This window comes from Phodopus roborovskii, unplaced genomic scaffold (assembly GCF_943737965.1).
Source record: "Phodopus roborovskii unplaced genomic scaffold, PHOROB, whole genome shotgun sequence".
NCBI classification, from domain to species: domain Eukaryota; kingdom Metazoa; phylum Chordata; class Mammalia; order Rodentia; family Cricetidae; genus Phodopus; species Phodopus roborovskii.
Window position 1 is genome coordinate 4,742,493 of NW_026126448.1, and position 23,236 is coordinate 4,765,728.

A 23,236-nucleotide genomic window follows, 5' to 3' on the forward strand; every position below is an offset into this window, starting at 1 on the left:
CATAGGAGAGGGAGAAGGGCCATTCTCAGCTGCATCTGTGCCATTCAGCTGAGATGCCCGAGACTCAGCTGTTTCTGATACCCAAGGAGTCTCCTCCCAGGCAGCCAACTCCCCAAGTCTCTGCTCCACCATTCACAAAGTCCATAGTACCTGGAAGAGCATATGGACCCAACAAGCTTTTATTGACTTCTTTTGTCTGTAAGTACAAAGTCAGGTTGGTCATAACCATTGATCCCTGCTTATAGACATGCACTATCTAGGAAGGAGACAGCACTACAGGACAATGTGATAAGGGACACAGGGGCACAGCTTATGCAGTTTGAGGGCTGAGCAGGACCTTGACCCAGGTTGAGGCATTTGGAAGTCTTCTTGGAAGCTGCTCAAGATCACAGACTCTGGTATATTTCAGGGGAGGAGTTTTGACAGATTAAGACAAAGGGATAAAGACTGTGGAGTACCCACCCTCAGGCTGTCCTTTCTGCTCCCTGGGGCTGTTTAAATCTTGTTGCTTTCAACATATTTTGTCTATCCGGCTGGACGCTAAACCTAGGTCTAGGCTGTGGAGACAGCAGGAGTGGATGTGAGGGTAGAAGAAGAATTAGAACTATGCCAAGGAGAATCCTGATCTAGGAGCGCTGTGTCCTGGACACCTGTCTCATACCTCTGCCTTGATTCACTCTTATGTGATTGGCAACCACAACTGGTGAACCAATGGCATGATAAGGCCCTCCTCACCGGACTCATGCTATGCATTATTGGGAGCCAAGGAAGACAGGGGAGAAGGAGAGAGGAAACAAAGGAAAAGCAGATAAGAGAAATGAGGAAGCACAGTGTGCTTGGATAGAACTCTATACTCGTTTTCTTACTATGTATAACCTGTAGATATACATAACAATGAAGATTCTCGAGTACTGAGGAGATGGTGTTTTTTGTTTGTTTGTTTGTTGTTTTGTTTTTTGAGGGCAGTGTAGCAGAAAGAGAGCTGGAGTTGGAGACCCAGTATGAGTTCTGCTGTGGGACCCTGGGCAGTTCTAGTGGTCTCTCCATTCTTTCATGTCCCCATGTGCCAAGTATATTTGATTGGATGTTCTTCATGGGCTTTTACTCTCTGCCTCTGTGGTTCAGGTATCAAAGGAAGGTGGGAAGAGAGTCTGCCTCTGGTCTCTGGGCCTGGCCAGGATTCAGATATATTTAATCACTTCAACTAAATCCTGGCCTACAGAATCACGCAAAGTAGCCCCAGAGAAAGATGTTGATGGCCAGCAGGATGATGGCATTGATGTTGCAGACATGTCTCCAGAGTGGCTCCTCCTTGATGCTGGTCAGCTTCTTCTCCAGTGCAGCCTTCTCAGCTGAGCTCAGGGCTTGCTGTGGGGCCCCTGAGAGTCCGCAGAGCCAGCTCCACAGCCATTTCCCCCAGGATCTGTGGCGGGCTGGGTCATAGGCCGAGAAGAATGGAATGGGAGAGGAAGATAGGATGGAGAAGGGAAAGGTTGAACAAGAGATGAAAGGGGGGATGGTACAATATGGAAGGAAGGAGTGGAGTGTACATGGGGAGGACACTGTAACGTTCTAAACTGGGTCTCTAGGATGAGCTATGGCCTTGGTGATAGCATCCAAATGGTCACAGCTCAGAAGCATCTCATTACAGGAGCTAGTGTGTTTGAGCTAGCATCATGTGTTCTCATTTAGAGCACCAGTTCAAAGTGGGGACAGAAAAAAGTGTCTATTTCCCCAGGAGCAGAAGCATCTAAGCAGGACAGACTCATTTCCCTAGCTGTGAGGGTTGACATAGATAGCTAAAGGTCAGGAGCGTGGCAGCAGAGCCAGTTCTGCCTTCAGCCTTACTTAAAGCCATGTATAAATCATCCAGGTACCTTTAGTGGCAGGCACTTTCTCCTCCTTATGCCTTAGTGACAGGCCCTGCATTATTCTAAGAGTTGTTTAAGCATCTGATGAGAATGGGGGTTGATACCACTACAAAAGCTACCAGTGCTGGGACTGCAGTCTGTGGATGAGTGAGGTCCAGGTGCTCAGGTGTCTAAAGAATGCATGCCAGGACTGTGGAGTGAGTTGCTGAGCTTGGGATTACATAGGTCACAAAAGCTAAGCTTGAAGGGGCTGCTTCTTCCCTGTCTCAGGGTCTCAACGTTTTAGCAAGAAGGATTCACTACATAAGCAGCTGCCTTCCCTAGCCTCTCATTCCCCTTGGTGGTGTTTTGTAACAGCTTTGGGCTTGAGGGATAGGGGCTATATTTCCACTGGACATTATGGTTGAATCATTTTCTTCCCTTAGATGTAGCTGTTTATAGGAAGCAGGCATTCTTTTACATAGACAGGAACAGCTTTGCCCTGGATTCAGGGGCCAGCAGGGGGCCTGTCTGTCTCTGTAACTGTTATCCAATCATGGGAGTCTCTCCTTTTATCCAGGTACCCTTTCTCCTCTCTTCCTTAATAACTGCCTCACCTACATGACTGCTTGAAGAATGGTCTTTTCAGCTCAGCTCATACACTTTTTAGGGGGCAGAACTGGTCTTTGCGGTGATGGGAGAAGTGGTTTTGAGACCCACCCAAAATCAGGTGCATGGCTATAAAACTTATATATGAAAAAGCTACATTTTGCTAAGCAAAATACAGTAAACCTAAGTGGGGTGATGGTAAAGCCAGGGACAGTGGCTTCCGCCTGGCCTGAGGTGCTTCTGAAATGAGCATCACTGTGTTTGACTGGGGTGCTTGGGTTACTTGCTCTGCCGACCTCTGACTACCACAGTCTGGGCAAGGAGTACTGAGCCTTAGACCTTGATGCCTTTGGAGCTCAAGATATAGTTAGGCACTGACAAGTGGCCATATGTATAGCATGAGGACCCTGAATGAGGGTAAAAGGCTTCAAAAAGTGGGATTCCGTTCAAGCCTGAGGAACAGTGCAGGGCTCCCTATGCAGTGGATACAGAACTGAGTGACAGGGAACATCAGCCAATGTGCAGGTCCAGCAAGTGGTACTTTGCTAACAGTGTCTGCTTAACCTGCTCCAGTTACAGAAGTGGGCACTGCAGAGGCAGGTACAACACTCTGTCTTTCGGACGTCTGATGAAAATTTGCCCAAATCTATGTAGTGCTGCTTCAGAGAGAATCCCAGCCCCATCTAGACAGTGAGACTATCTGTAACTAAGGCTGGAAATAAATGCAGTGCTCAAATTTTATTAAATTTCTACCTCATAAGGGTAAAATAATTGATTTTGGACTTTAACTTGCAACTTGTGTGACTTTTGGAATTTAAAATTTTTCTTTGGGAATATTATAACAGAAAAAAATTTCTGTAATGTTGTCATTCTATCATTGGAGTGTCTCAATATTATTATTTAATCTCACTACAGGAAGGTTATGACCTCATTATATCTACAACTCGAACATTATGACTTTGATTAATTAATATACAACCCCAACACAGTTAACAGCCTCTGGGAAGCTATCAGCAACTCCAGGAGCTTGGCAGAGAAGTGGCCATTGTTTTGAAGTATCTCTATGACAACAACACAACTGTGTGGGCATGCTCTACACTCTTCCCATGAGACAGCCAGGCTTCTGTGTGACTCTAAACAGCATCATTGAGACAAGAGGGGAATAAGTACATGAATGTAAGCAGGGATAAGGGTGGCTGCTTCTTGGTGATGCCTCATTCTCCCTTCCATGTGGAGGGAACTCAAGAGGCATAATGCTATTTGGTTTCCTGCCGTAAGTTCCTTAAGGCTGTGCTGTTGGTTAGGTCTGCTGGAGAATGGGTGGGTACCTCTGTCTGTTGCCGGGTTCAGGATTAAGAAGTATACCTCCCTGTGGACAGAATCTAAACCTATCCATCTCATGAGTGGCCAAGACAGTCTTTTGACTCTCATCTGTCTTGACGGGTTTAGTAGTCACATAGGAAAACGAAAGAATGCTTTTAATTGTGTTTTCTCAGAGTCCTACATCCTCAGTGTCCACAAACTATATCCTTGGGGAAACCCTCAGCATTATGTCTGTCCCCATTGCTCCTTTGTGACATGTACCCAACCTACCTCCTGGTTTCTCAGGCGCCTGTATGGGGTTTGCTTCTTCTCCATCTCCTGCAGGGCCCTCGACAGCTGGCCTCCCTGCCAGCCCTGAAGTGATTTCCCCTTCCATCTCATTCCCACTCTCAGAGGCTTTCTTCTCCAGCTCAGGTAAGGGACAGTTCCTCGTCCACCAGGTCAGGCGAGCAAGCTAAAGCAAGGGGATACAACATTTGGAGTCAGAAGACTGTCCTGGCTGTGGAGAAGGAGTTCTCATTCATGGGAGGCTATCAGAGCAATATAAAACAGGGTGAGGAACAAGGTGAGACTTCGAGAGGGTTCTTCAAGTTCAGAGCCGTTCTTGAGTACCCACCCTCTGCCAGCCCCATACTGGATGCAGGTATTGCGATCTGAGAGGGGAATTCCTCAGCTGCTTGTAGCTCAACCCAGAGTAACAATTGGACAGGAAGCAGGTGCCTGGTCACCAGGGAAAGGCTTCAAAGGTTCAGTGGAGGAAATGATAGCTGACAAAAACAAAACCTTAAAGCCAGTAAGGGCCAATGCTGATTTTAGACAAAGAGAAGGAACTATAGGCTAGTATTTTCAAAGCTCCTCAGAGTGAATTGAGGTGGTCCAGCCCAAAAGTTGTTGAAAAGTGAAACAAGAAGTAATTGAAAGAAATATTACATGCCTGAAAAAATAGGCAGGAGGGAAAAGTCTATGTATTCATTTATCTATGCATTTATTCCTTTTATAGTGCTTGGGGACAGACCTAGGCCTTACACATATTAGGCAAGCACTCAGACAGCAATCTATCTCTCCATTCCACGAAGTAGCAGTCTTGAGATGTTAGGAGAGTAAAATATACAGGATGTGGTGACTTATGGAACAATCAGGTGAAAAGGAGGAGAAACTATCGTGGCTCTTGGTTCCTGGATCAACTGATGATGTGGGTGATGGAACCCCTCAAAGGGAGAGAAGATACAAGACAAGAGTAGGAGAGAAAAATGCATACATGCATGCATGCATGCCTGTGCGTGCGCACGCGCGCATGCGCGCGCACACACACACACACACACACACACACACACACACACACACACACACACTGGTAAGGTTGAAGTGTCTGTAATGCTTCAATGCTTCTGACCTTCTGCAAGAAGAAACAAACCTCATCTCTCTTGGGTGGTCCTGGGAACTTTTCATCTCCCCTGAGAACTAAAACACAACGTGTTTAGATGACATTGGTGGCATTAGATCCAACCATGTTGTTGCCTCTGAAAGTCTCTCTTAACAAAACTCTTCCACTGCCCCAGCTGCTCTGTTACATATCGGGCCAGGTGTTGTCACCTGCCTTGTTCTATGGTCCTACTTGCACCATGTGCTCATTTGTGCCAGGTCCAAGTGTCCCTCTGCCTGGGATCATGAGAACCCAGGAGGCTTATCTGTTTGTGCACACCAGCATCTCTGTAAAATTTATGAACTTTATGCTCATACTCTGTGTCACTAATAGCATATGAGCGATGTGTCTTCATGTCACCAGGAGGCAATTCGATTTTTTGTTTGAGTCTTGAGAGAGTGATGAAGACAGAATTGAGTGCCATCAACAGTTGTGGAATTTGTAGCCCACGGATACTCTAGGGCAGTGGTTCTCAACCTCCCTAAAGCTGTGACCCTCACGTTGTAGCGGCTCTTGGAACTCACTTAAAATAGTGACAAAGAGTTAGCCATTCATTTTAGCAACCAGAGTAGGAATACCTTCACTGAGAACAATCTAAGTGGCTTTCTGTGGCCAGCAGTGGGTTGAGAAAATATAGGTGGTAAGAGAGGCTGTCCTTTGTAAAGGTTGTTTATAGAGAGGAAGAGGGGAGGCTGCAGTAACCAGAGGAAAAAAGATGATGGCCCCGAACTTTTTCTCATCTCCCCTTTTCATGACTCAGAGGACTAGAAGACAGCTTTTCTAGCTGACATCAGTAGTGTCAGAGATGATCCGTGAATGGATTCTAATGTGGGGATGGCTTTGCTGTGAGGAGTAAGGATTCAGACAAGGAACAAGCAGAGGCTGCAGCAGTAGGAGGCCATGGCTAGTCACGGGAAGAGCTAGCTTCACTTGCTCATCTGTGAGCACCTCTCTTGTTTGGGGTCATAAGGCCATTTTACTAGCCCACATGCTCCACATAGGTGAGAGTGTACACAGTGACTCAATGGTCAGGGTCCAATTTATACTGCAGGCTCTGTCAGGGGTCACATTGTGCCCTCTCAGATTTTCTATGTTAAAGTCTTAGCTCCCACATTTTAAATTATAGATAGGGTTGTTAAAAAATAATTAAGAGAAGGTGGGATGACATGGGCAGACCCTTCGGAGATCAGGTCCCAGACAGATGTAGGGGGAAGATTCAGGGAGAAGATGGCCATCACTAAGCTTCAGAGGAACCCTCAGATGAAAACAACCTTCTAATCCTTTGACCCCATGTTTTCAGGCTCCAGAAAGGTGATGGGACACATACTTGATGTTTAAGACATCAAGTGATAAGCAATTATATTGGCTTGAGAAAAACAAGTAGGCTGATGATAAGATATTGGGTATCAGTATTCAGAGACCAGGGAGCAGTCAGCTCTCTGATTCCTTTCTCATGTACTTTTTTCTTACCATTAAAAAAATCTATTTCTTCTAAGTCCATCTCAGAGAGACATTGCCAGTGCACCAGTTTCTGAACCCCATACTTTTCCTTTTTCATTAAGCCTAGTCCTATTTTTTTTTCTCTATGTAGTTGCCAGTTTGTGTTGGCATGTGCTTTTCTGGGGACAGTTGTTGTTAAAGACCATTTATCACCTGACACATAGTTGGTAGAGAATGTGTAACTTTGAACTGAATGGGTTACTTCTCACCTAGAAATTTATACCCCAGTGAGCATATCCTTCAAAGGATATCTGCTTGGCAGCAGGCGAAACCATAATCCAATAGTATAAAACTCAGTGTGTATGTGTGTGTGTGTGGGGGGGGGTGTCTGGGCATTAGGGACAGATGACTTGTTCCTGGAAGCCTCAGCCTGAACATACTACTTGCCTTTTCATCAGGGATGGGCTCTGTGCAGAAACTGATTATGACAGTGATGACGGCAGAAAGTCCACAGAGGAGGAGCGCAAAGTACAGGTAGTGGAGGTCCTTCAGGACAGTAGGCCTCCTGTCCACCTCCCCACAGGCTGGGGCAGGGTATGAGAACTCCAGAATCATGCGCACTATTCCCACTGCTAGGCCAAATGTGAGGCCCCAGAAGGCACCCTAAAGAGAGAGCGGAGACACAGATAAGGAGACACTGGGGTGAGGTAAGGTAGACCCTAGGAAGTTAAGGGACACACTTCCCTAACATCTCCTTCTTACTGGCCTATTACAGTGGAAATTTCAGCCATCTTATCTAGTTCCCTATTGACACTCTGTGTCTTGACTTAAAAGGCAGTCAGAGCACTGTGCTGAGAAGGATATGAGTTTCAGAGTTGCACTAAAGTTGAGATCATGGCTCCATGAGAATTGCTTGAATCCATCGATATGAGCATGTTGACTTAGCATCTTCTTATGTGCAGTGAAAGGGGAGACTGGCAAATACTGGGTCACAGATGCTCAGTATTCAAATAGCATGAAGGGTATTTTTCTACTAAGCAAGGAACACCACAAGCCTGCTTGCAAAATTCTGTCATGAAAATTAGAAAACATAGTACAACTCCACCACCCCTCCTTTGAAAAATAAAGCCTCTGGGACCTCACAATTATAATCGCATGTATTCCTAACCCACCTCCCAATATGAACTGGTCAGCATTCTCTTCCTCTGCCACTGACCTTTCAGGAATCATTTCACATGCCACTTCTTCCAGAAAGTCTTTCCTGCCCCCTCCTGGGAATCTCTTCACCCAATCTTTACTTTTCCAGAGTCCATTGACCTATGCCCTTATTGCTTATTTAATCAAGTTTCTTCCCTGACTGCTCAAGATGGCCAATTCATGTAAACCTTGTAAATGGTTACATCCTTGGAGATGTCATATTTGAGTTGGTAGTAGGCAAATGAGAGAATCTTGATCTCATGGTAAGAGTTAAAATCCTAGAGAAGGCAGTGGCTTTGCCCAAGGTCTCACAAACCAGATTAGTAAAAGACCCTTATCCGAGATGCTGTGACATGTTGGGAAGGGGCAGGGTTGTTGCACTTACAGGCTCAGTGACCCTCTTGCTGAAGATGGCCAGCAGGAAGAGGGCTGTGATGGGTGGGGCTAGATAGCTGGTGATAGATTGGATGTAGTCAAAGAGCTGCCCACTATTGGAGCTCTGGATGATGGGGATCCAGAGGATGCTGATGACTACAAGGAAGACTATGAACAACCTGTGGGAAGAATATAGGGCACTGTGAGTACCACTCACGTGACCATGGGCAGGGTGAAGTATGCATGGGAATTAGGAAAGAAAGAAAGTGAATGGTCCCTGATCCAGAAAATGTCTGTGGGTTAGAATCCCAAATACTAAAAGGCAGAAATCAGACAGTTAAAAACCTAGAAATTGAAACTTCAGAATTCAAGAAACCTTAGTATTCATACATTGGATGGATTCAGGATTGTTCTTACTCCTACTGATAAAGAATAACTTATATCTTCTGCCTCAGCTGTGCCCTGGAAGGGCTCTGCTGAGGATGCCTTTCTACCTCTTTGTACTCAGCTCTGTCTAGAGCGGTTTACTTGCCAAGTATGGATCCAGACTTGCATTAGCCACAGATCTCTGCTTCTTCTCTTTACCCCCTCTCAGCTGATTTTCACTCAGGCCCAAACTCCCAAAGCACACTTGGTGCCTGGTTTTATAAATATAAAAAACCATGAACTTTTTTCTTGGATGGCATGAATGCAATAATGCTTATGGCCAGGAGATGGAGCCCAAATCACACTAACTGAGCACTACAGGCCTGTTTATGAGCAGAAAGGAGGAATAGGTTAGAAATGCTTTCCTGTCCTCTCGTTTTACTCCCACTTTGCCATTCTTAAGTCCTGTTAGAGCAATAACTGCCTACCTGTCCTTCTTGATGCTTATTCCCTATCCAGTCCTACTCTTGATGCTGGTTCATTGCCTAGGTGTGTGCAGATAGGTAGCCATGGGGCAGAAGTAAAACTCCCAGGAGTAGATAGTGAGTGCAAAGAGGAAGGCTATCCAATCCTATATCTAGATCTACCAAAGGGGCTGGGATGTACTCTTCAGTTTTGAAGTCAAGGCCTGGGAGATGTGAAGTGAGGGCAGAGATCTGAACCCTTTACCCTTAGGCAAACTCTTAGTCTGTGGAGACAACAGAAATTTACCACTAAGTTGTGCTTTTGGAAACCTAAACTGCTACATACAAGGTGATGTTCAACCTCCATATCTTGGTGTTCAAAGCTTGCAGGTCATTTGGAGACAACTTTTCTATGGACATCTCTGTCAAGACTACACTTCATTGTCTTTTGAAGTTTCCTTTTTGTTGTAAGCTGGGGACACCATGCATCTGTGTGTCCCCAGTACAACAGTGTGGCAAATTTAGGTATATCCTGTAGGTTAGGTATGCAGCCTTCTCATTGTCCTGGGTCCAAAGACTTCAGGAGGTGAGGTGTTCCCCCACTTACACATTACCAGTCTGGGTGTACATGCATTCTCATTACACAGTGAATTGTTAGTTAAATACGCAAGGATAGATTACCACCCCCCCCCATTATTCTGAAGTGGGAGGGGTGGCATTGCTCTGGGAAAGGATTTATGCAAAGTCACATGGAACCCACAGTTTAACTGCAAGCCTGGGGGCTAGACCTAGATGGTCTTCCCAGGAAGCAGGGATTGGAGAAGGGAGAGAATTCTTCAGATAAAGGGTGCTCTGGAAGCATGGGTCAGCATACCTGCCTACCACCATCAGCTCTTGCTCTGTGGCCTGCTTGCGGAAGCGTTGCCACACATCTATGGCAAACAGGGTGCTACTGCTGTTGAAAATGGAGGTGAGTGAGCTCATCAGGGCAGCCATGATCACAGCAATCATCAGGCCTCGCAGACCTAAGGAGAGACAAGGATGAGTGGAAAGCTGCTCATTTAAGGGTTCTGCCAGGACAATGAAGGAAGCACAAAGCCAAATGTTTTGGGGCAGGGATGGGATGGTGGGTGTTGATGAGGGTCCCATCTAGAACAGATATAGAATCAGGAAACCCACAGTGCTTGAGGCTAGGTTCTGGCTGGCTAGCCTCTGTCTCTGCTTTGTGGCCTCTCTGAGCCTTGGTTGCCTTCTGCACATTATATAAGATGCACATGAGCCAAGATAATAAGAGGTTTCCTTCAGTCTTGATGTATGTCTTTATTTAATGGCTGTGGATGGTGATAAATTTCTGGGGCTGGGAATAAGACGATAGTTGGAAATGTATTTTATGTCATCTTTTTTTGTACAGAAAACCCTCCAAAAACAAAACAAAAAAAAAATAAAAAAAAAAAAGAGTTTCATCCAGTAGCAGATGGAAGCAGAAGCAGAGATCCACAGCTAAGCACTGAGCCAAACTCCTAGAATCCAGTTGTAGAGAGGGAGGAATGATGAACAAAGGGATCAAGATCACCCTGGGAAAACCCACAGATGCAGCTGACCTGAGCATAAACCCCAGTCTGACAGTTGGGGAACCAGCATAGGACCAAACCAGAACCCCTGAATGTGGGTATTGGCTAGAAGGCCTGGGCAGTCTATGGGGCCTCTGGAACGAGAACCAGCATGTATTGCTAGTGCACAGACTTTGAGAACCCTTTCCCCATGGAGGGATGTCCCTTAGCCTAAAGACCCAGGGGAGGGCCCAGGCCCTATCCCAAATGACTTGACAGGTTTTGATGATATCTCATGGAAGGCTTCACCCTCCCTGGGGAGTGGATGGCCATGGGATGGAGGAGGTAAGGAGGGGGCATGGGAGGGAGAAGGAACTGGGATTGATATGTAAAATAAGATTGTTTCTAATTTAAATATAATTAAAAAAAGAAAGAAAAAATGAGTTCCATAGTACATTGTAGTCATTACCTGAAGTTTCAGCCTTGGAGAGAACCCTGGGTTAATTCCTAGCTGTTCAGATAATTAGCTACATGATCTCTGGACTAGGAGCTTTCTCTTCTTGGGACCATTATTATTTTTTTAACCTGGACATTAGAAATAGGAAGTTTCTAACTCTGATGGCTAAGCTATGGAAATGACCTTTCAACACTGGGGAGATGACTCCCAGAAGTTCTCTGGTCCACCTAGGGCCTTTTCTTTCCAAATATGTATGTGTAACCAAGCCCTAGTGCCTCTCTGGAACCCTTATAGGTGCTTTGGACTCCAGTGTTGCAAACTGATGAATCCCTATTCTAAATCATTTGTTTCCCTTTGGTTAATAATACCTTTCTGGTCTTCCTCACCTGATGTCCTCATTATCCTAGACCCTTCTCTTTTCTCTGCTTGGTCCTAGCTAGACCTTCACTACCTATACTATTTCTTTGACAGGCTGTAACAATCAAAGAGAAGCAATAACCACTTTTCTACTGCCTTCCAGTTCCTTGACTCAATATCATTACAAACTCACTTTCTGAAGGTCAAGATAGGAAGCATCTTTGGGCCTCTGTCTTTCTTGTCACTAATGAATATTGAGTCATCAAATCCTGCAAATCTTACTCCACAGATCTTCAAATTACTTCTCTTCATCTCTGAAGCTTTCAGTGTTACTAATCTGGACCACGAAGAACCCTCATTGGCTTTCCGCTCCCAATCTTTCTCTGTGTTGTATTCTTCAAGCACAGTGGTCTGTTGAAAGCACAACTTTGATTATTCATGCTTGGACCACAGCTCCCTCTGGTCTCCAGTGCTTTCCTTTGCTCTCAGAGAAAAGGCTGTGCTCCTGCATGTTTGACACTCTAGGCATGTTGAGGAGAGGTTACAATCTGAGGCTTGGTGAGAGCTCCTGGAGACAGAATCAGACCATTCAGCCTGAGGTAGAGGTAAAAAGCTAGTGGCCAGCTGCTTTGCTTTTCTGATATTTAGCTTGAAGTTTGAACTCCACTATCAGTCTCTGGGTCATTTAATTTTCATGTTACAAAGTTGTCTTTATTTATCCTTATTGCTGACACAATTGATATTTCTACCCTGGTCATTTGCATATTCACTCTCTTTATAGAATGGTGTTTCCCATGCTCTTGGTCTTTGACAAGGTGTTTCTTGTGATTCATCAGGAAAGCTTGAGGAAGTGTGTGTGTGTGTGTGTGTGTGTGTGTGTGTGTGTGTGTGTGTGTTTTGGGATGGGAGCAGAGTTGGGTCTTTCTCTTTTCTATTTGCATCTATTTGTAGTGCAGTCCATCCTGGGTAGTGATCCTTGAAGGAGGTACTGGGCGGTGGAAAGGGTGGGAGAGATAAAACTCACCCACGGGCATGAGAGCCATGACCAGCTTTGGGTAGGCAATGTTGGAGCATCCCACTCTGGCGCCACACACACTTTGACAGATGTCAGGGTCTACACAGGCAACTTCATCTGCAAAATAACAAAGCTGTTTGATTATGTGCCTATTTAGAATAGCCCAGTATTTTCCTTCTGATGTTGTGTGAATGTGTTTACTGGAGACTCCAACCTAGTCTAGAAGGTCAAATGACAAGTGGTCTGATCTTATAGATTTGTTGTGCATGAACTACACTGCAAAGCTTGTTTGGTTCCTTTGATTAAAAACAAATATCCTTGGGCAGGTCCAAGAATGTCTTACTTCTTCTCCATATTAAAGAGAAAAGTTGAAAATGACATTTAGATTCAGATTCTTTTTCTACTCCAGTACAAAGTCTAAATGTTTTCTGTTATCTTAATTGAGAAATCCTGCCAGTCCCTGCTCTGGTTCACCTGTCCTAGGAAAGCCTTCTATGAAAACAACAACAACAACAACAAACCTCCCAACCCCACAATGCAGAGAGAGCTGCACTAGCTCTTACCTGGGTACAGAGCCCGGCTGATCATGCCAGGCATGACAATGAAGAACATTGGCAGGATTTTTAGGTAGCCTCCCAGCACTGAGCCCCCCTTGGCATGGGAAAGACTCTTGGCAGAGAGAGACCTCTGCACAATCACCTGGAATAGAGTGAGATATGAATAAATAGCTGTGAAGATATGTCATAAGTCAGAGAGGGACTTAACTCAGTGCAGGAGAACCCTAGTACTGGTCATTGTTTGCCTCCACTCTGTCCCAGGATGGTGTCAAACTCTCTATGTACCCAACTGCTTGTTTGTTTATTTCTTTTCAGGAAGCCTCTGATGGGCCAAGTCAGGCTGGGGACATTACCTGGTCTGTGCACCAACACCAGGTGGCCAGAACTGTGAGCCCAAAAATGAAACCTGGCCATGGGATGTCCCCATTCACAGGGTCTCGAAGCATGTGGAAGGCATCAGGCCGTGGGAGGTGACAAGTGGTGTTGGGAACTGTGACATTGGGAATGGCCTGCTTATAAAGCTGCTGCAGGCCTGGGTACCAGCCTACCTCCTGAAAACCTGTGAGAAGAGACATGGTGTGAGAAATGAACCTGGTGGCCCCATTGATGCCTCATGTGAGCCTCTGGTTTGAACTGAGAAAGAGTGAGGGTGCTGAGCTTTGGGTTCAAGATTCTTCATTTGAAACAGAGAGAATCCTGACTTTATGCATTTCTAACCTAGATAATGGATATGGCCTTATGCTATAGATAGTTTTAGAGTTCAAGGATAGAGTGTATTCACAACCCTTTCTTACCCAGGAACATGAGGACCAGTGCTCCCCCTACCATGATCACAGTCTGTAGAGCATCTGTGTAGATCACAGCAGTGAGTCCTCCTAGGTACCCAAGGAGAGGATACATCAATGGAAAGTTTCCCTCTAGGTACCTTCCCTGTGTTTGCCTACACTGGATGAGATCAGAGAAGATACAGAGCCCTCTTAGAGGGAGTCCTGGAGACAGACTCTTCTCCATCTCTTCTCTCTTTATCCCATCCAGAGACTATATTGACTGTCTACATACCAGTGTGTTCTGATGTAATTATTTCTATCTGTGCCAAGGTCTTGTCACCACACTATCAACAGCCTGTTGTTCTTGCCATGAATATCACCAAGTTCTCTGTTTTCCTCCCATAGCCCACCTAGATGCCCTCATTAGTTAAAGACAACTTAGCCATATGTTGTTCTGTCCTGGGCTGTTGTCCCAGTGTATCCCAGTTCTATGAATTGAAGGAAACAGAGCAGAGTGGATTCTTGGCTTTGCCACAGTGACTCTGGCCCATGAAGCAATTCATTGGTTTCCCACCTTTTCCTAGCACATCCAGCCCTCAGCAGGACCCCATGTCTCTCTCAATCCCTGCCTTTGCCAGGTAGATTTTCTACCTTTGCCTTCCCCACCACTTTTCTCTCCCACTGTTTTTCCATCTTCTTATAGGTGCTCTATCATAGTATATCTCTGTGCTCATTAGTTTGTCTCTGTCTCTCCCTATCTCACTGTCTCTCTCTGGATCATGCCTTCTGCCTTTCTCTGTCTATTTTTATCTTTGTAACTTTCAATATCTTTGCCAGTGAAAACTTCTCTCCTCATCTCATGGATTCTACATATCCTAAGGCCTTTCCCCTTCTTACCTGCAATGGTGTAGACAGCTGTCACCACCAGCAAGATCACTGTGGAGAGATAGAGGTTCCAGCCTAAGGCCATCTGGATGAAGATTGCTCCAGAGAAGATATCAGTCTGTAGAAAGCATGAAAAGTCCCATAAACCATCACCCAATGCTTCCAGGATGGTTGTTGTGGGTGTGTCTCCTGCCTTATCAGATGTCCTTCGCCTTTATCAAAGGATGGAGACAGGCAGAAGAACAATGCTGCTGAGTTTGGTCTAGGCATTAAAGTGCCACATTATGGAATGTGGGCTTGACCTTGTAGGCATGGAGGCATGGAAGAATTTAGAGTAAAACAATACTGTATAATAGTTTGAATGAAAAAAAAATCAGCTAGGCTTGAAAGATTTGTCTGTATATTATTAATGCCAGGGTAAGAAATGAAAGTGGGAGAAGAAGAAGGAAATAAATCTAGACGCTGGAGGTGGAGAAGAGGACATTGGGGAGGAGAGAATAGGAACTGTGCAGGTTGCTGGCTGCTCCATGAGATAGAATGGGCCTACAGGGCTCTCTGGGCAGGCAGCCACAGGCTCTGGATTATCCCTATGCTTGGGTTATTATGGGACTTGGGGAAAAGACTGCCTCAACTAACAGTGTTGGTCCTCAAAGTAATTTCATGGCTAGATCTGACATCTGATTGAGTCAGCCCATTACATGATTGTTTATAAACTGATGACAGAGTCAATAATATGGTATTGGGTAAACCTAACCCTCACAGGGTATGGGAGTCAAGATCAAGTTCTGATTTCAAACCTAGTCCTTTGTGTAGACTTGAATAATTCACCTGACATGTCTAGGTTTGTTTTCTAATTTAGTTCAATAAAGCAACAGTAAAGATCTTTCTGACTCTAACATTCTAGGTGATTAGAAAAGAATTGCCAAATGAAGTATCAGTTAATGGAAGTATGGAAGAGTGGACTATATTTTGAGAGTTCTTTGTTGAAAGATCAGTATTAACTTAAAGAATTTATCATTCATTTCTGATGTTCCCTCTTCTGGATGGAGGCATTCTCTGAAATCAGGTGGATCCGTTTTTCCTTCTTTTTATCTCTCGTTCCATCCACACACCCTTTCATTTTATCCCCTCCCCCCATCTCTTCCTCCCTCTCCTCTTCCTTCTTTTCATCCCTCCTCGCCATCAGTGAGCTTGACATAAAGTCCATAGCAAGGAAGCCCCCTTGCAGTCATACCCACCGATATCTTGGTGAAGATGTAGAGGATGAGAGACAGGACTGACATGTACACCTGGATCCTCTGTCCTCCAAATCGTTTCTTCAGGTACTGTGGCATGGTGACCACACCAGCTGCAATATACACAGGGACGAAGATCCAGCCCAGAGCCAAGAGCAGCCAGGTTGCCTGGGAGAACATAGAGAAGGTATCTTAATTGTAGAAAGTTGGGCATCTTTGCACCTGGATGTAGCATGTTGTTTGAGAGAGCCCTGAGCAGGGAAACAAGGGACCTGGGTCCTGATCCCAAATGAGTCTTCTTTCCTTCTTAAGACCTTAATTTCATCATCTATATTATGGGTTCTCTGTTTACAACACAGCCTCTCAAGTACCACTACAATATCTTTCATGTCTAGGGCTTGGCACAGGAGGTGGTTCTGAACCTCAACACCCTGGAGCAGTCAGGTCAGCTTTCTTACATTCCACTCGAAGCCACCCACAGCAAGGCCTCCAGCAGCCCCTGTCCCAGCCAGGCCAATGAACAAGCCACTGCCCACATTGCTGGACATCAGTGATGCTCCAATCTGAAAGGCACAAGTGAGGATAAGGATCAAGAGTCAGAGTTAGTTTGGAGCAATCTGGGCTTAGGACTACTTATAGTGAAGAGGCAGCTAGAGGCTGTGATTTTTGAGGCATTGGCTAAACAGAACCCAGGGGTTTTTCTTTCTCTTTACAATGAAATACCTGGAAGCACCAGTCATTTCTCATTATCTCTGTGAACTTCTAAGTATCCAGACTCAAACATCCTTAGGTAGTTATCGTGTTAAACTGACTTACATTCCTGATCCTCTGCTCCAGATAACCAAATCTTTCTGAGACTTCAGAAGGCTGTCAGGGCTTTCTCTTCTTCTTAGAGAGCTGAGTGTGATGGGCAGAGATGGGCAGGTGAGAGCAGTGGTGGGCAGGGATGATGAGCATCACCAAAATGGAGGGTCAAAAATGACTGACGTTATGAGTGCGAGGGAATGAGAGAGTGAGTGAGGAGCGAGGGAGTGTAAAGGCAAGAGTCCATGGGAGTGTTTAAGTATAAGGTTATGTGAACGAATATATGGAAGTGAGTGGGAGCATATGTGCATGCACATGTGTGAATATATGTGAATGTTGGCTTGTATGAATGTATGTATATGGACTGTCTTAGTGTGTGGGAGTTTGACTGTGAGAAGGTGAGAGTGTATGCATACATGAATGAGCATGTGAGAATTTGTGTGTGAGATTAATGTGACTGGGTTTCTAAGTAGACCTGATATCCCTTCATCCCACTTTGGTAAGAGGAAGTTAATTTTCATGGATCAGCAGAAATATAGGGCATGATCTGATGGGGAAGATGAGGGTTCATGAATACTTGGGATCAATTTCTGGAGATGGTTGGGAGCTCACCTCTAATTCCCAATTCACTGTTCTTTAGTATTAAGTATGGGCATCATTCTTTCAAGAAAATGATTCCCATTTCCTATCCACCTATTGCCTGCGACCCAGAAACTTCACCAAGATGTGGGAAGCCCAGTGCCTCCGTCTACCCCAGGTTTGATTATATTATTCATAAGTCTATGTGTCCCCCTGAACTCTGAGCATCACAAAAGCAGGGAACCCCAGATATATCTCAACAGATCCAGTGTCCAATGGAAGGCTCACACCTGGAGACAGAGCAGGAGGATTGAATTCTCCCTGAGTATGAAATATCAGGTTGGATTACAGCTTGAGCATGGCAAGTGTTGTGAAGGATATTTATTTCTGAGGCCTTTTAATTTTGTTTCTGTTTGTCTGTTTCCTGTGAATGAGTGCAACTGCAGAGATAATGGGCTGCTCCTCCCTTTGATTGACAGCTAACAAATCCTTCCCCAAAACTTTGATGCCTCAATCAGGCAGCTGTCAAGCTAGCAGCTCCTATTGAGTGAATGACTAGAGTGTTGTGATGACATCCCAGTTGCTTCAAATGATTCATTGATCCACTAAGGAAACTACATTCCAGCTTCAGAGGGATTCTGCAGAAGCCACAAATGGCTGCTTTGGGAGGCTGTGTCATGACCACTTTAGAAAGCATATATGGATTGGGAAGATAACACTTCGGACTAGATTATCTTCAGTGGATAATACATGACTCTACTCATCCTGTAGCTACCCAAGTAACACAGGAAGGGGAGGAACTCCCAAGGGCACAGAAGAAGTCTGTGATAGGTGCAGTGTAAGTCTTATGATTGGGCCCTATATAAGGAATGTGATTAGTAGAATTAGAAGCTATGTGCATACCAGGCTGTGATCGGAAATTATATATTCTGAGTGTAGGTGTGCTTCTATTCTTTTCTTGCCAAATGAGTTGGTTGGTTGTTACTTTTTTTTTTTTAATCAATTAGCTTGGCAGGCTTCTTCTCTTTTGTGTATTCCCCCAAACTCTTTGCTGCATCTTGGTGTTGAAACAGTTTTCCTAAATGTCCTCTTTCCATACTAGGGGTCTTTATCGCAAGTAGAACACGTTGGTTTGGTTGCCTGAAGAGCAGGTGTTATATCACAGGGCATACCAGCTTTAGTAGTGAGGAAGCAGCTAAGAGTTGCAGAGACCTTAAGGTCCCTGTTATCCAAAGCTCTGACACAGACCACTAGGCTGAAAAGTTAAAGAGAACAAAATTGAGTTCAGAAACTGCAAGAAGCTTACTGTGAAGAGCTGGATGGTAGCTTTGAGTACGGGGCTTGTAAACCTGGGTCACTGGAAAAGTTTGAGGGAGACACCAAGAGTTAAATAATTGAAGGCCTCAGCACCCAAAGCTACCTTTATTCAGTCCTTGGGTATTGGACCCCTGCCCTGAGTGCTGAGAACAATAACTCTCTGGTTCTAAAAGCTTTAGCTGTGAGATTCCACTTCTATAGTATAGAGCTGTAAGCTTCTGTTTGGTATCCCAGCTTAAAAACTTCTAGAAGTGAGTGCTATAAACTCTATGCTCCTCTCCCAACTCCGGTTTCTGTGGAGGTAGAGCAAAGAAACCCCAGACAGTCATCTGTGACATGCATGAAAGGCACTCTTGGGATATGGCTAAGGCTGCTGGATAGATTGGAGCAAGAGAGGAATCCAGAGTTGGGCAAAATGTAGGAGTGTGCTGATGTAGTTCTGGAAAAAGGAAAGCTGAGAAGAGGCCACAGATGGCATATGCTGGGAGAGGATGGAGGAAGTTCAACTCACTGGCCACCAGGTCATGGATCTCCCAGCCAGGAAATAGCCACCAATGGTTCCTTGGCTCGCACGGATAGATGACTGGAAAAATATGCAAATATGTCAATACTTCCCAAACTCTATAATCCCCACCTTCCACCCATTGAGTAATTGCCCTCTTGGTACAGGCACTGTGGGGACAAAGAGGACAAGAACTGAGGTAGAGAAGAGCTGTATCTACACTTGTGGCATCAATGTTTTTTAAACTATGGGTCTGTGGGAGAGTCATGCCCTCTTTGTTAGTTTTGATAGTTTTGCACTCCACCTATTTCTAAGGACTGGTGTCCAAGATCTTCAGGAAGAGCAGAATGCCATGAAAACAGTATGAATGGTTGGGATCTGGGTTGGAATCTGTCTCAGGCACATAGTGATTGACTCTCACCATAGCTAGCCTCTTCATTCTTCTCAGACAGACTACCACACAAGAGAGGGTACTATTCCAGCCATTCTTAATGCTGAGCAGAATAAAGAACTCTATTTGGGACATTCTTTGATATGATCAGAACACACCATTGATCCCATTGAGGATCTTGGAAGGAACCAGTAAACAGCTTGTTTTGGGATGTGCTCTGAAGGATAAGGTGGCACAAGGAGCTCTTTCTCTGGGAACATAAGTCCAAGCTTCTTGGTCAAGACACTAACAAGACTGATAGCTGAACTTTCTCCACTTTTGTGCTGTTGATGGGGAGAAGAGGTACACTTTCAGGGTGGTTAGGGGTAGTTTGGCAGGGCATGATGAGAGTCTGTGGTGGGGCTGATAGTGGATAATTTGCAATTTGTGTTGGAAATGCACTATCAGACATGCAGATTTTAGGAATCTGTGTTTGGATCATGAGGATTCTTACATAATCAATATATTAACCCCTTTGATGAATTCACAATTGAATGGGCTATTAAGAAGCAGTAGGAACTATGGTTAAAGCAAATGGCCATGGTTATGTCTTGTCACCAGCATTTTCCTTTCCGTGTCTGTTTCCCAGCATCCACAAGATGATCACCCTCCTCTGTTACAGGCTCCTGTTGCCTTCCCACACATCCAGCGTGAGGGAATCGGCTGACCATGGGCTGAGACCTCTGAAGCCTGGTGTCTAAATATATCTTACTTCTTTAATTTAATTAACAAAGTTTTGTCACAACAGAAAGCTGACACAGGAGTAGAAGTTACTTCACAGTGTGAGGCAACAAATCTGACTACATCTAAGAAAAGAGAAATCCTTGAAGTAGAGAAAGGAAAAACAGAAGCTAATTAGTCACCAGGGACTTATACACACGTGTACAGGGCCTGACATGTGTTAAGCTTTGGCTAGAACATTCCTGTGTCACTTCTGATCATCTTGGTGTCAACAATAGCAGTAAAAACTCATTTTACAGAAGAGATATTTTGCTACAGGGCAGGAAAGGACTTGTCTAATACACATAGGAATTGGGTTCTCATGCTGGCCACTTCTTGGGAACTGCTGAGTGATGGGAGATGTCATTCTGTAAATGTTTCTCATGCTGGTTAATGAATAAAGCACTGTTGGCCAATAGGAAAGGAGATAGGAGGGACTAGGAGACAAGGAGGAAAGAGGAAGTAGGAAGGAGGAGCCAAGATGGAGAGTCTGGAGAAAGCAGAATGCCGGCTCCCCGGTAAGAGAAATACATAGATCAGCAGAAATGGGTTAATACTTAAGACAGAGCTATCTGATAAGAAACTAGTACTGGGCCAATAGCATTGTATCAAATACAGAGTCTCAGTGCATTATTTGGGGCTGGCCCAGCGGTGGGACAAGACCAGGCAGAAGGCGGAAAAACTTAACTTCTTACAGCTGAGCCCACTTCTTCCTCAAACCAAGTGAGGGCTAGTACTTCCCTTCACATAGTAGAGACCTAAGGACCATAGGTGTTCCTAGCAAGTTCATACTTGGGTGATGATCTACCTCACAGAAGTCTGAAAGTACCAGCCTCTCAGCAGAATTCTGTGTTGATAACAGAGGGTGTTTATTACCTGCTACCTGCTCACCAGGCACCATGCCAGGCGCATGTGTGTATCCTGTCACCGAATGATTATAACTTTCAACAATATCACCCGCAAAACTGAGAGGTTTTTCTGTTCCCAGGGCCATATAGTTCTAACTGCTAGAATAGATTTAGGTTCTCAAAGTCTTGCACCTGCCCACAGCTGTGTGCTTTCTTTGAACTATAGGAATTTTGGAATCTGCAAGGCACTATTGCCTAAGAGCATGTGAGTCTGAGCTCCTTGTTCAAGACACCAATAGAAGGAAAGCAAGGTTAAGTGTTGAGCCTACTATGAGTTAGGAATCCTGAGGCAAAGGAGAGGAGAGTCAGATGCACAGTGACTAAAGGGGTTGGGAGTCAGAGCTCCTGGTCTGACCTGCCTCTGGCTCACTGGGTATTGCTCAGCCAGGCCACATATCTCTCTAGGTTTCAGTTATCCATATACAGAAGGACATGGCAGGAATGGGTGATTCCTAAAGTACCATAGTTTCAGCTACCTATGGTTATATATTCCTTCCCACCCCACCCCCTTTTCTCCCAGCCAGACGAGAGGCTTCTCTTTCTGTCAAGCTTCAGCATTACTTAGTTCTCACTCACCCAGATTCCCACAGCAAGGACAAAGACAAAGTAGATGACCACCACCACGATGTCATAGGCATGCAGGCTGACTTCAGAGCCCAGTGCTGACTGTGGCGGTGCCTCAGTGCTGACTGCATCCCCTGAATCTCCAAGCATTGCTGCTGGCTCCTTGCTCATCTGTTACTGTTGTTCCAAGCAGGCTGGACTTTGATGTCCTTCTGGCTTCATTCCTTCCCTTTAATGATTAAACAAACCCAAGTATCATTGGCCTTTGAGAAAGCAAGGAGTCCTTCTGGCTCAGGAGGTCCTGCCCACTTTTCTTCTAAGTTCAGTGCCTTCCCTTGCATGACTTCTTCCCTCCCTCCTTCTCTTTGCCTGCTGCCATTGTATACACCTGCATGTACTGTATGTACACACATGCGCGCACGCACACACACAAACACACACACACACACACACACACACTTACTTTAGAAATCAAGCTGCCCAGGCAGTTGCTCTGTGGAAGAATTGAGGAAAGTGACTGTGGGGCTGAGGCTGGAGTTCAAGTTTCTTAGTCATCAGTTTAATGCAACTTTCCTTTACGCAATGAGAGTGAGAGGAGGGAACACAGGAAGAGTCTGTGACCATCCCAGTAAAGCCAATGCTGCCTCATTTACCCTCACCTCCAACCCACCAAGGCTCTTTGTTTTACAATGGAGGAAACTGAGACTCAGGAAAAGCTAAAAGTTTCTTGCAAAAAGCATGGCCATTTATGTCAAGGCAGGCCAAATTTACATCTTCTGATGCTCCGTCCACATTGACAGGTGAAATGGATGAAGTCAAGCTCTACCTGCAAAAAGTAGAGTTCAGTGAGGAAGACTGTCTTCTAAGACAGTGCCTGGTTTCTGGTCCCCACCACTTCTTTTACTATACTTTTGATAACTTTAGGCAAGTTGTCTCTGAGTTTAAGTATGCTGTTCATCAACAGGCTTGAGTGCTGCCTGCCAATGCTGCCTCATTTACCCTCACCTCCAACCCACCAAGGCTCTTTGTTTTACAATGGAGGAAACTGAGACAAGGAGAGTAGAAGGGCGACTTGGTTCTCAGTGCTAACATAGATAAATCAGTATTAGCCACCATCTTGCCAACAGGCCCAGATGGCAGGCACAAGGCAAGCATGTTACCATCATCCTGTAATAGTTACATTTGAACTTTTCAGTCTGTGAGTGTTGTGTTGCTGTGCATAAACAGTCCTGTCTCAAACTGGGGTGGATAAAGGGATCCTGCAGACCATGCATCCCCACCTCAGCCTGTGGTGAGAAGCATAGGTCTGAGTGTAGGGAACACTCTCTTCTCTTTTCATTAGCAGGTAAAGAAAGCAAAGAGCAGAGCTGTAGATTTCTTTTGGCTTGGTCCTCTAGCTCAGAAGAACAGGTGTAGTTGGAGGTGGATCTGCCAGAGTAGTCAATTGGCATCGGTGTAAGGCGGGAGTACAGCATCCATTTGGTTGAGGGTCCAGAAGGACAGCGAGGCAGATTTGTAGCAAAAATATCTTTCATGTGTATT

The 23,236-nt window shown here is 45.1% G+C and overlaps 1 protein-coding gene across 1 annotated transcript; it reads right to left on the reverse strand.

Moving 5' to 3' along the window:
* Positions 1 to 1,164: 1,164 nt before the first annotated feature.
* Positions 1,165 to 21,865, reverse strand: Slc5a9 (solute carrier family 5 member 9). The gene is made up of 14 exons (XM_051188466.1): positions 21,707 to 21,865; positions 19,082 to 19,153; positions 16,329 to 16,433; positions 15,874 to 16,038; positions 14,648 to 14,753; positions 13,778 to 13,858; positions 13,337 to 13,542; positions 12,990 to 13,125; positions 12,436 to 12,543; positions 9,922 to 10,072; positions 8,228 to 8,396; positions 7,093 to 7,308; positions 4,053 to 4,236; positions 1,165 to 1,433 (listed from the first exon to the last, which is right to left on the reverse strand). Exons 1-14 carry the CDS (start codon positions 21,863 to 21,865, stop codon positions 1,225 to 1,227), a joined length of 2,067 nt encoding a protein of 688 aa, XP_051044423.1. The 3' UTR covers positions 1,165 to 1,224.
* Between the last annotated feature and the right edge of the window lie 1,371 nt (positions 21,866 to 23,236).

Excerpts from the sequence above, each read along its gene's own strand:
- Slc5a9 (XM_051188466.1), bottom strand. The coding sequence starts at position 21,865 with ATGAGCAAGGAGCCAGCAGCAATGCTTGGAGATTCAGGGGATGCAGTC. Across the intron at positions 13,543-13,777 it reads ACTGGTCCTCATGTTCCTGG|GTTTTCAGGAGGTAGGCTGG; the intron begins GTAAGAAAGGGT and ends CTCTTCTCACAG. Across the intron at positions 7,309-8,227 it reads GCAAGAGGGTCACTGAGCCT|GGTGCCTTCTGGGGCCTCAC; the intron begins GTAAGTGCAACA and ends CTCTCTCTTTAG.